This window comes from Paroedura picta, chromosome 8 (assembly GCF_049243985.1).
Source record: "Paroedura picta isolate Pp20150507F chromosome 8, Ppicta_v3.0, whole genome shotgun sequence".
In the NCBI taxonomy this organism is placed as follows: domain Eukaryota; kingdom Metazoa; phylum Chordata; class Lepidosauria; order Squamata; family Gekkonidae; genus Paroedura; species Paroedura picta.
This window is the reverse complement of record NC_135376.1, coordinates 999,759-1,013,430: the sequence shown is the minus strand read 5'-3', so window position 1 is coordinate 1,013,430 and position 13,672 is coordinate 999,759. Positions and strand designations below refer to the sequence as shown.

Here is a 13,672-nt window from a genome sequence, read left to right as displayed (position 1 = left end):
CCAGGTCGATTCTTGGGCGGGAAGTGTCCAGGGGCCCTGCGGTGTCTGCCAGCCATGCCCTTGGGCTTGGTCCTTATCGCCCTACTCTGATCAGGATGAGGCTCATCTGAGCTCCTCAGACCTCCGAATCTCCTCGGGATTAACGATTGAATGGGAGACCACCGTGGAATGACAGGTTGCCATGCAGAGCCGGACTCGCTGGCTCGTGGCAAGTTACAGAATAAAAACCCCCACAATAAGCCACGTTAAAATACATTAACCCCAACCTATTACAATCCTCCTTAGTTGCCGAAAGAGGGTGGGAGCTCTGCAAGGTGGGGCTAACTGCAGCCTCTGCTCTGGCCTCTGGCCGCCTTCCCCAGGCCTTTCCAGCCCCTGTGCAGAAATCTCCAGGGGGTCGCTGGCCTGTGTCCTTCCCCTTCCCCCGCATGCCTAGGTGATCTTTCCTTTACTCTCGAAGGCTACCCCAGCCAGCAATTCCCAGCAACATCAGAAGGGGCCTGCTGGATGACACCAACGGGGCCCATCTTGTCCAGCCTCCTGTCCCACAAGGTGGACAGTCAGTTCCACTGGAGGGCCAACAGCAGGACATAGAGGCCAAGGACGCTATAAGAACATAGCAAGAGCCCTGCTGGACCCAACCAGTGGCCTCTATGCTGGCCCTAGAGAGGAACCTCCCTGGCCTGACCCAGCAGGGCTCTCCTGATGTCCTTAAGAAGGCCTCGGCCTCTCTGCCCTGTGGCTGGCCCTGCAGAGGAACTGGCTGGCCCTTGTGTGAGACGGGAGGCTGGACTGGAGGGACCCTCCCTGGCCTGACCCAGCAGGGCTCTTCTGAGGGTCTTCTCAGGGGAAGGCCTCGGCCTCTCTGCCCTGTGGCTGGCCCTGCAGAGGAACTGGCTGGCCCCTGGGTGAGAGGGGAGGCCGGACTGGAGGGACCCTCCCTGGCCTGACCCAGCAGGGCTCTTCTGAGGGTCTTCTCAGGGGAAGGCCTCGGCCTCTCTGCCCTGTGGCTGGCCCTGCAGAGGAACTGGCTGGCCCCTGGGTGAGAGGGGAGGCCGGACTGGAGGGACCCTCCCTGGCCTGACCCAGCAGGGCTCTTCTGAGGGTCTTCTCAGGGGAAGGCCTCGGCCTCTCTGCCCTGTGGCTGGCCCTGCAGAGGAACTGGCTGGCCCCTGCGTGAGACGGGAGGCTGGACTGGAGGGACCCTCCCTGGCCTGACCCAGCAGGGTTCTTCTGAGGGTCTTATGACCTTGTTCTGCCTGCATGGAGGCCCACATTGCCCCTCTGGTGCTTTCCTTGCGTCTGCAGTTCCCCTCTGACGGCTTGCAGTCTCCTTGCCCGCCTGTCCCGTCTTTCTCTGCTTCTTCTTTGCCATGGTGCCCCCCCTCCCCAATTGTGCACTGCCGTGTCAGCCTCTCCCCCCCACACACACACACACCATTTGCATGTGTCACTAACTCCCCCACCCCTTCTTGTTTATCTCCTCCATTTGTCGCTTAGAGGAAATAAGTGGGGGCCCATGGGAGCAGGCCCCTGAGCTGGCCAGGCCTCGGCCCCCCCAGCAGCCACGGGACCGCCGAAGGGGGCCTCCTCTCGTGTCGGAGGGCCTTGACTTGGAGGTTCTGGGGAGCTCTTCAGAAGTGAGCAAGGCCAGAGACGGCCGGAGGAAGCCAGGCCACCGGGACAAACCTCGCAGGCCTCCTCTGGACGAGGAAGAGGATGGAGACGTCGGCCGGGGCTGCAGCGGAAGCCGAGAGTCCAGGGAAAGACGGGCAGGCAGCCGGGAGAGAGCAAAGGGCTCAGCCTCCCTGATCCTGGACGGGGAGGAGGACCATGCTCCGTGGGGCAGCAGGGGGGCGCGTGAGAGGCAGACACGAAGCCAAGAGAGGCCCCAGCGGTCACCCCCTCGCCTCCGGGACTGGGAAGCCGAGGAGCGTGGCCGGAGACGTCGTGGGCAGCCCGAGAGCCACTCGCCCAGTGTGGAGAAGTCCCTGAGACCCCCAGGCCAGGAGGACAGGCCTTTGGAACGGAGGGACGGCACGAGCCGTTCTCCAAACCCGGCTTATTACAGGCTGCCGCGGGAGGGCCGCTGTTCACCGTCGGCCTCCCATGACCCCCGGATCCAGGACTCCGATGCCTCCCGGTGGGTGGGCCACAGGAGGGAGGGAGAAAGAGCATTTGAAGGAGCCAGTCATGGGGCACGAGCAGCTCCCTCCTCACCTCACAGGGAGGGCCGGGAAACGGTCCGAGGACGCCGTCAGATTCCAGGTAACCCTCGATGGCAGAGGGGCCCCGGCGCTTGGGAAACAATCTGCACCACAACCATGCTGAGCCGATTCCTGGGCAGGCCGGGGCTGGCCAGGGGCCACCGGGAGCCTTTAGACATTGGGTGGGCTTTTGCCCAGCAGGGCTTCTGATTGGCCGGGCATCCTGTCAAACTGCACTTCTGCCTGCCCTGCTGCAGTGGTGTTATTGGGGCTGCATATAACCTCGGTCTCTGGCATGTCGTGGTTGGCTCGGCCTCCCGTGGTGGTCCTTTATGGTTGTGCCCCCCCCCTTTCCGTTGTCAGAAGTCCCCTGGTGCCCACAGGTTCAAGAAAGGAGAGAGAGAGAGAGAGAGAGAGAGGGGGGGGGGGTGCTTTCACCTGAAACACGCAGGTGAAATGTGTTAGAAATATCTGTGCCAATTCATTAGTTAGCTTATTGTTTCCCAGAATAGCAATTTCTGACTTTGGACCAGCCAGTCCTTTTAAATTAGTTTTCTGGGGAAAGACAGTTGCATTTCAGCTGAAAGTTTTTCTCCCTTTGGTCTTTGAATCTCTCTCTGCTGGGCTGCCCTCTCTCCAGCCCCCTCCAGGTTGACCTGGGGACCTGCCGGGTCTTTCTTGGAGAGAAAGAAGTTCATTTCAGGCCGATGGGGACGTTTACCCTAAAGGGGAGGGGGGGTGATCACAATGGGCTTTGGATGTGGGCCTGCAAATGCGGGCAGCTTGGACGGCCTGTCCTGCCAGAGGCCTCCTCCTCTTCCTCCTCCGAGGTGTGAAATGGCATTTAATTGCCGTGTTATTTCGACTCTGCATCTGACGGCTTTCCAGGGGCAGCCCGAAGCGGCTGGCTGTTGTTTCAGACCCTTCCTGTGCGGCTGTCAGCCGTGGGTCTGTAAGGAGAGGCTGCCGTGTTGCTTGAAAGTGCTCCGGGCGGTGTGTTTGGGAGGGTTCCCAAGCCGGCCTGGCTCCGCAGGCAGCCTGTGTGGTCTTCCAGGGCAGCTGCCGGTGGCGTGCCAGATTCTCCTGGAGCATCGCAAGGGATCTTCTCCCGGATTGCGTGGTGTGGCTAGGCATGCCCTTTGTGGCGTGGGGTGTGGTTAGACCGGGGGAAGCAACTTGGCCCCAAGGATGTGGTCGCATGCACGCCTGGAGCTGCCTTATCCGGAACCAGGCTATTGACAGAAGCTCCCCCTGGTTTCAGGCGGAGGAATTCTGCATCACCTGCTCACTGGTCCTTTTGAACTGGAGAGGCCGGGGATTGAGCTGGCGACCTTCTGCATGTGAAACCCGGCCCTTCCACACACACACACTCCACTCGAGGCTGCTGCATCCCATGTCAGCCCCCTGGTCCTTCAAGGTTATTGTCTGTTCAGGCAGCCTTCCAGGGTCTTCCAGGTTGTTCCCGTCCCCTCCCACCCGGGCCTTTCAACTAGCAATGCTGGGGATTGAACGTCTGCATGCTAAGCAGAGGGTCTTCCACTAAACCATCCCCCCCCCAAACACACACAAACGCACACTCCCTATGAAGCTGCTGTATCCTGGATCAGACCTTTGGGGTCCATCAAGGTCAACATTGTCTTTTCAGAGGGGCACCAGCTTTCCGTGGTGTCAGGCTTTCCCCTCACCCGACTGGCTGGTCCTCTTAGCTCAAGATGCTCAGGCCTGACCCTGTGGCCTTCTGCATGCCCAGCGGATGCCCTGCTCCCTGTGTCCAGTGGGCAAGCGCCTGCTTGGTTTCCGCAGGGGCCCGGGTTCAAGTCCAGACATTTCCAGTCAAAGGTTCTCCCTGGAGAACTGCCTCCTCTGCCCGGGACCAGGAGGGCTGCTGGCACAGCTCTGCTGGAGCTCCCTCTGTGCTCCCTCTCGCTCTGTGGCAGCCTCATAAACCGGGTCCAGGGAGGTGCTCAGAGCGATGTGGCTGCAGGACGGCGGGCAGAACAAGACGTGGGGCTTGGGCATGGCTCTGTTGCCTATAAAGATGCCCTTTGCTTGTGCTGCCCATTCATTCCGGTCCGGCAGGGGCACCATGGAGACCAGTGAAGCTTTGTTCACGGTGTGACCCTCCGTTTGCACCCCCTTGCACACGGCAGCCTGCCCCGTGGATAAAGCCTGGCTGTTCGGAGCTGTGCCCCCAGACTCAGGCTGGGCTCTGCAGCTTCAGACCCACCCACCCGAATGGGTCATTGGGTTGCCTCAGTCAAGTTCCCCTGAGATCTGTGGTCGTCTCCCCCCCCCCCTGCAGTTCTGCTGTGCGGCTGGATACAGCTCCAGGGTCTATAAGCGGAGGGTCCATCCCCTTCCTGAGGGCGCTAATCATAGCCGGCTCCCGTCAGCGGCAGCCTCGGCCAGGCGTGGGTAGGAGGGAGGGGGACGGGCTGCCAGGCAGAAAGGTTACACTCCCCCCCCTCCCCCAGCAGGTCTGGCCGGCTGGGAGCTCCCTGTGGGGGCCGGGGAGGGGGCTGGGCACGGGGGGGACCAACGGTCAGGAACATAATGAGGCTGGTGGGGGCAGGGAGTGAGACCTCCCCAAATGCTGAACTGTTGGCACTCGCCCACTGGGGTGGGGGTGGGGGGCTGCCTTCATACTCCTGCAACCGCAGAGCTGGCCTCTTTCTCTTGCATTCCAGCAGGCCCCTTAGCCGTGTGGGGTGGCCCTTCCGTGTGGGGTGGCACTAGGGCCAGATGCCAGGGGTGCCAGCCCAGGCCCCTTGGAGCTGATCTCTGCGGAGGACTTTTGGGTGCGGTGGGAGGGGCGGTCCTGGGGCTTGGAGGATGGTACGATGTAAGATTGGTTGGGAGTTAGCTAGATGTTGTGGTTAAGAGTGGCGGCATCTAATCTGGCACGCTGGGTTTAATTGCCCACTCCTCCTCCACATGCAGCCGGATGAATGACCTTGGTCTAGTCACAGCCCTGATAGGGCTGTTCTCACAGAGCAGTCCTGTCAGAGCTCTCTCAGCCCCACCTGCCTCACAGGGTGTTGTGGGGAGAGGAAAGGGAGGGTGGGTGTAAGCCACTTTGAGACTCCTCCTGGTAGAGGAAAGTGGAGTATCAAAACTTCTGACCCTGCCATGAGCACTTCTGCTTTGGGCAGGGAATTTCAAGCCGCTCGCTTTGTTTTAAAGTCAAAAGATTACAAAGCCGAACTCACCATTCCTTCATTTCCTGTGTTTCCACCCTTTCACTGGGGGCCTCAAATGGCTTGCCACATTCTCCTCTCCACTGTTTTATCACAGCAGCCCTGCGGGGTAGGCTGCTTGAATGGGTGTGACTGGCTTGAGGTCACCCAGTGCGTTTCCTGCAAATGGGCCAACTCAGCAACTGCCTGCACATGAGCCACCCTCTCCGCTGGGCCCCCCCTCCCATGGGGTGGGCTGCTCTCTCCACTTTCTGCAAATGATGCCAACTCAGATTATTCCGGAAAGCTTTTCCACGCAGGCCCTAGGGGTGCCATGCACAAAGGACTTCCCCAAGTTACTTGGATGACTGTGGGGCCTGTGGCCTGGCCTCCTCCGCATCATGTGCTGTGGGCTGGGTCCCTTGGGTGGCTGGGCACGTTTAGTGCGTGATGCGAGCACATCTGCCTTGCTTCAGCTCCTTGAATAAGTAAGTAGGAAGGGGGGCAATCTGCACCTGGGCCCCCCAGATCCCAGTCTGACTCTCCAGGCACTAAACTAGTCCGGCTCTCCTGGTGCCACCTCTGTGCCCACGGGGGCCTGGCTGCCCTTCCAGATGTTGGGAGCAAACCCCCAAGGCCAGGCTCCGCTGGAAAGTCAGCTGGGAGCGGCTAGAGGGGCTGGGGGCGGCTGGGTGTTATTTGCAGGGGGGTGCTCGGTTTTGCTCCAGAGGTCTGTGGAATGGGATGATCCACAGGCAGATTTGTGGCTCCCCCCCCCCCATCTGGATTCCTTGGTGACCGTGGGCACGAGAGTGAGGACTCTGACTCCCCCCCGCCTGTTGGCTTTGTAGGACTGAAAGCACAAGGCTCGAAAGAAGCCACCTACCAGAAACCCCGAGGGGCTGGCCATGCTCCGGCATTCTGCGACGCGGAGGTAGCCCGCCAGATGCAAGAGGAAGAGCTGCTGGTGAGGAGGAGGGATTGCAGGGGGGCAGGGGGGGTGAGCCAGGGAGGCTGCAGGGCCTTTGCATGCTCTGAGAGTCGTGTGCTGCACATAGGTCAGCAGCCCCCTGTCACGCGCGGGGGTCTCTCAAGGTGTGCTCCCGGGAGTTTGGCCTGGATATTGGGGACTCCGTATTGTGCGAGAGCCAGAGGAGAGTCTGGTGGCCTCCTAAAGGTGGACACGGTTTGCAGGGCTGCTGGGAGGCGAGCCCCCTTTGCCACAGACTTTGGGGTCCTGAAGGGGCTCCTGGCCTGGCCGTTCTCTGGCCCTCCAGCGCGGCTCCCCCCCCCCCCCCCGGCATCCTGGCTGTGCTGGAGTCATGGCCCTTGCCTACTGTGCTTCCAGAGAGCTTCAGTTGGCTTTTATTGCAGGGCTGAGAGGGAAGGGCCTTGCTAGCCTCGGCCCCAGCCAGGCCTGGACCGGAAGAGGCCCCTCTGCCTCCAGGAGGCCTCCCGGATTCTTGCTTGTGCTGCTTTGTCTTGTCCGGCAAGGCAGGACGGTAGAGCCTCCCCGCGTCCCGCCCTCCTCTGCCGCCTTCCTGGCTCCCGTCATGAAGAGACTCCCGTCATCCATGAAGTTTAGGGAGTGTCCGGATGAGTCCGCCCCGCAGGGAGTCTCTGCTCTGTGCAGGGTCTGCCTGGTGTGGTCAAATCCTGGGTGTTGATGGGCCTGACCAGGTACACCTGATTTTAACCGTGGCCTCTGTGTGTGTGTGTGTTTGCTCTAGGCCAGCCACGTGGACAAGAGGGCAGCCCAGGTGGCCCAGGACGAGGTAGGCATCGGAGGGGGGGCCTTGCCAAGGACAGGGCAGAGCGGAGAAAGGGGAAGGAGAGCAGGGGGGCCTCGTGCGGATTCCACTTCAGCACTTGTTGGCTCTTCTCTGCGCCTCCCTTGCCCTTCACGCAGGTTTGCAAAGATGGCTAACCCTGCCGGCCTCGGTCGTTGCCTGTGGGCTGCCCCCCCCCCAGTTCTGTTGCTGCTGCGGGGGCACCGTTTCCACCGCCGGAAAGACAGGGATGCCTCACTTTGGGCTTCTCTCCCCCTTCTGCTGCCCTTGTCCCTCCCCTCCCTCTTGGCGCTTCCCCTCCTTAAATTCCTCCTTCGGCTTCCTCTGGCCTCCTTGCCTGGGGCTCTTCCGGTCCTGCCACTGCATCCCCCCCCCCGCGTCAATTCTCACCCTCCGAAGCCCCCCTGCCCGAGTTGCTCCCCCTGGTCCCTAGGTTCCCGGCTCACATCTTAGGGCCCTTGACTGACCTTTAGGGAGGTTCTGTGGTGGAGATTCTGCTCTGCGCCGGCTTCCCAGGGCTGCCCAGCAGGATCTGTGGAGAAGCCGGAGCCCTGGAGGCACCCCCCCCACACACACACACACACACACACACTTGAGCCCAAAGTGCTGAGTCTGGGGGCTGATGTCGCCATGCCACTCCCAACTGCGTGTGTGCCACCGTGTGCTTCTCCAGCCGCCTTCTGGCCCTCCTGACTCTAGGGAGAACCTGGAAGCTCACGTGGGGGACAGATTCGGTGCCTCATTTAGGCGCATTTCTAGCCTCCCTTGCAGGATTCTGGTGGCAGGCAGGTTGCCATAGGCATTTGTGCCCAAAATAAGACAGGTGGTGTGTGTGGGGGGGGGGGGGTAAAATAGATTCTGCATTTTCTCCTGAGCTGATGCCTGCTCTGCTCCAGGGGGTCTCGCGGGGCTTGTGCTTTGGAACGTGGTTGCCAGATTGGAGGGTGGGGGCTGGGCAGGGATGAAGCCTCCAAAGGAACCGTTTTTTTCCAGGAGCAGGTTCAATTCTGGGAGATCTCCAGGCCCCACCTGGATGCTGGCAGTCCCCCGGGGGCTGGGGGCGTATGGACAAACCGCTGCAGGGAGAGAGCAGCTGCTGGGAGCAGGTCAAGGGCTAGGGTTGCTTCCGCCCTGCTCTGCCTCCTGGGCCATGGCCCAGCTGTTCTGGGTGGGCCCTCTGGGCCTGGCCTGGGGCTCCCGACGGCCGTGCCTGTGGCCCAGCCCCCCCTGTGTGCTCCTTCTTAGGAAATTGCTCGCCTCCTGATGGCAGAGGAGAAGGCGGCGTACAGGAAGGCCAAGGAGCGAGAGAAGGCGGCTTTGGACAAGAGGAGGCAGGACCAAGACTGGAAGGTAGGCGGGTGAAGCGCCAGGCAAGCAAGGAGGGGCCCTGGCCACCCATCTGCCCTGCAGGCAGGCAGTTAGCGTGTGCCTGGATCGGCCCCCCTTATTTTTCACACCTCTCTGGGGATTTCCGGGAGTTCTGCTCAAGGGGCATCATTTGTGTCTCTCTTTATGCTGCTGGGCTGACGCTGGTCTCCCTCCATCTCTGGATTTTTCCTAACTTGTTTGTTTTTAATAATGGCGATTCATTCTTTAAAATGTGATGCTCCTGCTGTTAGCAACGTGTGCCTGCCCACAAAAGCTGGTCCCCAGACTCAAACTCTGTGGGTCTTGAAGGTGCCCCTGGACGCAAACTTTGTCCTGCAGCAAAAGGGTGGTCCTTGCTGGTGGTCCTTCTGAGGGCCTTCTCTCTTCTCTCTGCCAAGCAGGACACACATGAATTGGTGCACCCGCGGTCCAGGGAAGGTCACGAAGGCCACAGATACAGGAGCGACAAACCAACGCGGTAAGAGGAGGGGGGTCCATGGAAGCCCCCTCATCAGAGGCCCCTGGCTGCTCAGGCTGGGGGGAAACTTTGAGTCAGTCTGCTGTAATTCTAGGAGATCTCCATGTCCCAGAGTGTTGTTCTCTCAGAGCTGGTAAAGGTGGTAAATGAACTTGTCATGACCCTGGGCCTCAGCCTGGAGGTGCTAACTCTGTGCTGGAAATTCCTGGAGGCTTGGGAGGGTTGGTGAGACCTCAGTGGGGGAAGATGCTATGAGGCCAACCCTCTGTCTTCTCGGTGTGAACTGACCTCTGTTGTCTGGGGAGCAGTCATAATCCCAGGACATCTCCAGGCCCTACCCGGACTTTGGAAACCCTAAAAAGAGTCGCCTTTAGGATTCAGGGAGCCATTCTTCCACAGAGAGCTCTTCAGTTCCCAGGTGTCCTTCAAACCATTGGAGTGGGCTAGGGAGACAATGGAATCATAGAATCATAGAGGGACCTCCAGGGTCATCTACTCCAACCCAAGGCAGGAATGGAGAGACAAGCAGAAGCCAATCACAGTTGAGGAGGTGGAGCTTGGACAGAACATATAAGCCAATCACAGTTGAGGAGGTGGAGCTTGGACAGAACATATAAGCCAATCACAGTTGAGGAGGTGGAGCTTGGACAGAACATATAAGCCAATCACTGTTGAGGAGGTGGAGCTTGGACAGAACATATAAACCAATCACTGTTGAGGAGGTGGAGCTTGGACAGAACATATAAGCCAATCACTGTTGAGGAGGTGGAGCTTGGACAGAACATATAAGCCAATCACTGTTGAGGAGGTGGAGCTTGGACAACATATAAGCCAATCACAGTTGAGGAGGTGGAGCTTGGACAGAACATATAAGCCAATCACAGTTGAGGAGGTGGAGCTTGGACAGAACATATAAGCCAATCTGGTTTCCTGGGATCCAGCATTCTGCCAGGAGTGGGGACGGAATAAGGCCGTCTTGGCTGTCATGTTTCAGTCACCACCACCTCTGCGTGAGCTTTGCCCTCCATGCTGGGACTGAATCAGTCCTGCTTCCTCAGCCATTTGGTCCTGTGCTGAACGGTTCTTGAAAAGGGGCTAAATTCAAGCCTGTAGCACCTTAGAGTTCCAAAGGATTTTGGGGATCTGACAAGGGAACTCCTCTCCCTCTCGAGGATCTTGTGGATTTGCATTCAGCTCTTCCACCGCAGCCCTCCTAGATCCCTCCGCATGCAACATGTGCAAGTCCACCCAGTGCATCATGAGGCAGGCGGAGGGGGTGGGGGTGGGCCGCTGCCTTGTGCGTCTCCTTCATGGCTCCTTGTGGTCTCTCTGCCAGGCCCCCTCCGCCTCCCACTGAGGACCTCGGGCCCCTGGGTGGTCTTGTCGGCCCCCAGCTCTCGGCTCATCAAAGCTCCAAGCCGGAGTCTTCACATAGAGGTGAGGAGGAGCCTGTGTGTGGGATGCCAAAGCAGGAAGGGGCTGAGCGGGAGGCTGGTGCTGGCTGGCAGCCCTGTTTTTGTGCCTCCTTCCGCAGTCAGTTGCCGGAGGGGGTTGGAGCTTGTGCGGACGGGGTTAAAACCAGCCAAACCAGGCTGGGCGGCTCCTGCAGGCCAAGAGGGCAGGGACAGTTCACCCAATGGGCCTCCTTCGCAGGGCGTGGGGTGGCTGGAGGCCATGCAGGGGCTCAGGGGCTCAGCGGTGGCTTGGGAGGGGGGGAGCGCTGGTGGGACGTGGCCTGAAGAGAGCCAGCAGAGGACTGGGGCCGGGAGGGGTGGGGGAGGGGGAGGGGCAGCAAATCTGGACCTGAAATACGGGCAGCCCCACCCTGGCCCCTGGCAGGCATCCCAGTGGGGGAAATGTCCAGGGCAGAATCCCAAAGGAGACTGAGGCCTTGGCAGAGGGCTTGCTCCTTGGCTGATGGGCATCATTGATCCCGTCCTGTTCCCCCCAGTCAGGGCCAGGGCAACACACGACAGCCTCCTGGTCTCCATTTCCCCCTTACGCCTGGCCTGGCCTGGAGCTCCAGGGCACAGATCTGCACTGGGGTGCTAACACCCTGATGATCAGGAGAGGCTGGACCATCGGGCCATGGCCAACAAAATGAGTTTTAATGGGGAGAAGTGTAAAGTCTTGCATTTGGGGAATAATAATGCGATGCACCAGTGTCAGACGGGGGCACCTGGCTTGATAGGAGGGCACGGGGAAGGGCCTTAGGAGCCCCAAGGGGATTATGGGTCCCCAGAGCAATAGGGCAGCTGAGAAGGGGGAGGGGAGATTGGGCTGCCCTACTAGGAGCACTGCAAACTTAAATGGACTCCGGGGAATGGTAGAGGACAGGAAGGCCTGGAGGATAATTGTCCATGGGGTCACGATGGGTCGGACACGACTTCGCACATAACAACAACAACAACTAGGAGTACAGGACCCAGGGCCAGGGGAGTCCTCCTGCCCCTCTCCTCTGCACTGGGGAGGCCCCAGGGGGGATATTGTGTCCCGTTCTGGGCACCACAGTTCAAGGGGGATCTGGACCGGCTGGAGCATGTTCAGGGACGGCCACTGGGATGGCCGAGGGGCCGGACTCCGTGCCTTACGAGGAGGAGGGGGGCGGAGAGAGTTGGGCCTGGGTCGCTTGGAGAAGGGGGGGGGGAGGACGGCTGTGGGTTTAACTACATCAAAGAGAGACCTCTGGCAGAGGGGTGGGGGGCAACTTGTTGCCTGCAGCTTTAGAGAGGAGGGCGAGGAGCCATGGGTTCCAATCACGGGGAAGGAGGCTCCACTTGAATATGGGGAAGCCTCATCTGGAGGTGCAGGCGTGGGTGGGTGGGACCTGCTGCCCCGGAGGGTGGGGGAGGCTCCTTTGGCAGCCGCTTTAGGAGGAGACTGGAGGAGCAGCCATCAGGAGTGGGAGACTTTTAAGGCCCCGAGGAGGTGGGGGGTGGGCTGGAGGGCCCTCGGTGGCCCCTTCCAGCTCTGTGTGAGTCCGATGTGTAATGCCCCCCTGGCTGACACAGTCCATGTTCCTTTCTTCCCACAGGTTCCCACTACAAGCAGTAGGCCAGCTAGACTTTGTGCTGATACTGACTCTCTTCTGTAGCAGCCGTACCTGGGATGTGTCCGGGAGACCGTGGAGGCCCTTTTCCGGGGGTCCCGAAAGCTGGTTGGCCCCCACCCTTGAGCAGTGCCTCTTTTTCTTCCGCCTGTGGGACTCTTTCTTCCTTGTGTCTCCTCCCTTGGGCAGGGCAGTGGAATCTGGCGTGGATGTGGCCCCCCCTCCCCCTCCCCCCCCCCGCCCTGTAGGATTTTGCAGGCCCTTTTGTAGAGCCTTTGTTGCTTTTCCCTTGAGACTCAGAGGGAGGGAGGAGGCATTGGCAGGTGGTCCTTGTAGATGGAGTCCTGGGCGGGGGGGGGGGGGCTCTTCCTGTAAATGTCCTGATTGGCTGTCGGGGACCTCACCTGAGCAGTTGTGGGAATTTCCCCATTATAGGTTCACACACCAGTTCATGCCCTGTGTCGTTCCTATCGGAGGAGCGGTGGAGGGAGCCTGAAATCGGATGCTCAGTCTGGAAACCTCTCATGGCGTTATTTGCCTCCCTGATCTGATTTGGGGGTAATTTTCATCAACAGGGGGGGGGGGCTGCAGAGCAGATCCTGAGCTCCGGAACGGCTGCCCCTCACTCGCCTGTCCAGCCTGAGCTGGATTTGAGGCTTGGAAGTGCTGCGGGCGGAAAATCCCACTGACTGTTCCTTCCCTGCTCTGCTGGAAGCCCAACAGCCGGTGCCATTTCTGGGTGAAACGGGGAGGTCCAGAAGCCTATTTCTGAGAGTTGTGGGGGTGTTAAAATCCCACTGGTGGACAAAAGTGCCTCGGGTGGGGGGGCAGAATCCCACTGCCCCCCCTCCTCTCAGGTATGCTGCCCCTCTGTCAGTTTCAAGAGCCCCCAGGAAGGAATCGTCCACCTGCCCTTTCCCCAAACTTCAGCCCTGACTTGGCCAAGATTTCACTGCCCTCCCCTCGAGCCATTTCCCTTTTCCTGCTCTCCCTCTCTCTCCCCGCCCCCCCCCTCCAAAGGGCACAGTGTAAAACATCCCTCCTGCCACCCCCACCCTTGCTTCGCTCTCCTGTGTCCACAACCCCTGCAGTGCCATGATCCAGCCGTTGGGTTTTATATATGTTTGTTTTTATATGACATGGAATAGTCAAATGTTAATTATTTTTTACTAATGAAGCTGCCGTTCCCACCTCCTCTGTGGTTCGTGCCCTGTCAGCTCTGTACTTATTCTCGCTCCAGGCTCTGGGGTTGCGGAAGGCTCGGCTGCATCCTGGAGCCCCCGTCCGCTCTGTCTGGCTGCACCCCTGGGCAAAGTGCTCGGGGGGAACCCAAAAGCTCTCTGCGTTTTTTCCCTTTGCACTGGTGAGCAGGTGGCCGGTCAGTTTGGCTCAGGAAGGGACAACCAGCCCCGGCCCCAGGTGCCTCCCCTTCCCTGTAGACAGGAGGGTCCAGGTGGGCAGTCGCGCCCTCCCTCCCGTGGCCAGACGTCTCTGGCTTCCAGCTACTTTCTGGTGTGCCAGACGGACTGGGCGACTCTGGACATGTTCCCGTAGAAGCCAAGAAGAACCTTGGAGCCACGGATCGCATCTTGCCAGAAGTTTAA

The 13,672-nt window shown here is 60.0% G+C and overlaps 1 protein-coding gene across 2 annotated transcripts in view; it reads left to right on the top strand.

Annotated features, from left to right (window-relative positions):
• Positions 1 to 13,265, top strand: part of CCDC50 (coiled-coil domain containing 50) — a 28,117-nt gene extending 14,852 nt beyond the window's left edge. Inside the window, exons 6-12 of one of the 2 annotated variants that reach the window (XM_077347996.1) lie at positions 1,501 to 2,268; positions 6,235 to 6,350; positions 7,114 to 7,158; positions 8,419 to 8,523; positions 8,943 to 9,019; positions 10,356 to 10,456; positions 12,054 to 12,294. In XM_077347996.1, coding sequence (XP_077204111.1) covers positions 1,501 to 2,268; positions 6,235 to 6,350; positions 7,114 to 7,158; positions 8,419 to 8,523; positions 8,943 to 9,019; positions 10,356 to 10,456; positions 12,054 to 12,073 — 1,232 coding nt within the window. In that variant the 3' untranslated portion in view covers positions 12,074 to 12,294. Of the gene's footprint in view, positions 1 to 1,500; positions 2,269 to 6,234; positions 6,351 to 7,113; positions 7,159 to 8,418; positions 8,524 to 8,942; positions 9,020 to 10,355; positions 10,457 to 12,053 lie in introns of both variants that reach the window. The other variant, XM_077347995.1, reaches the window with a different exon arrangement.
• The last annotated feature ends 407 nt before the right edge of the window (positions 13,266 to 13,672 follow it).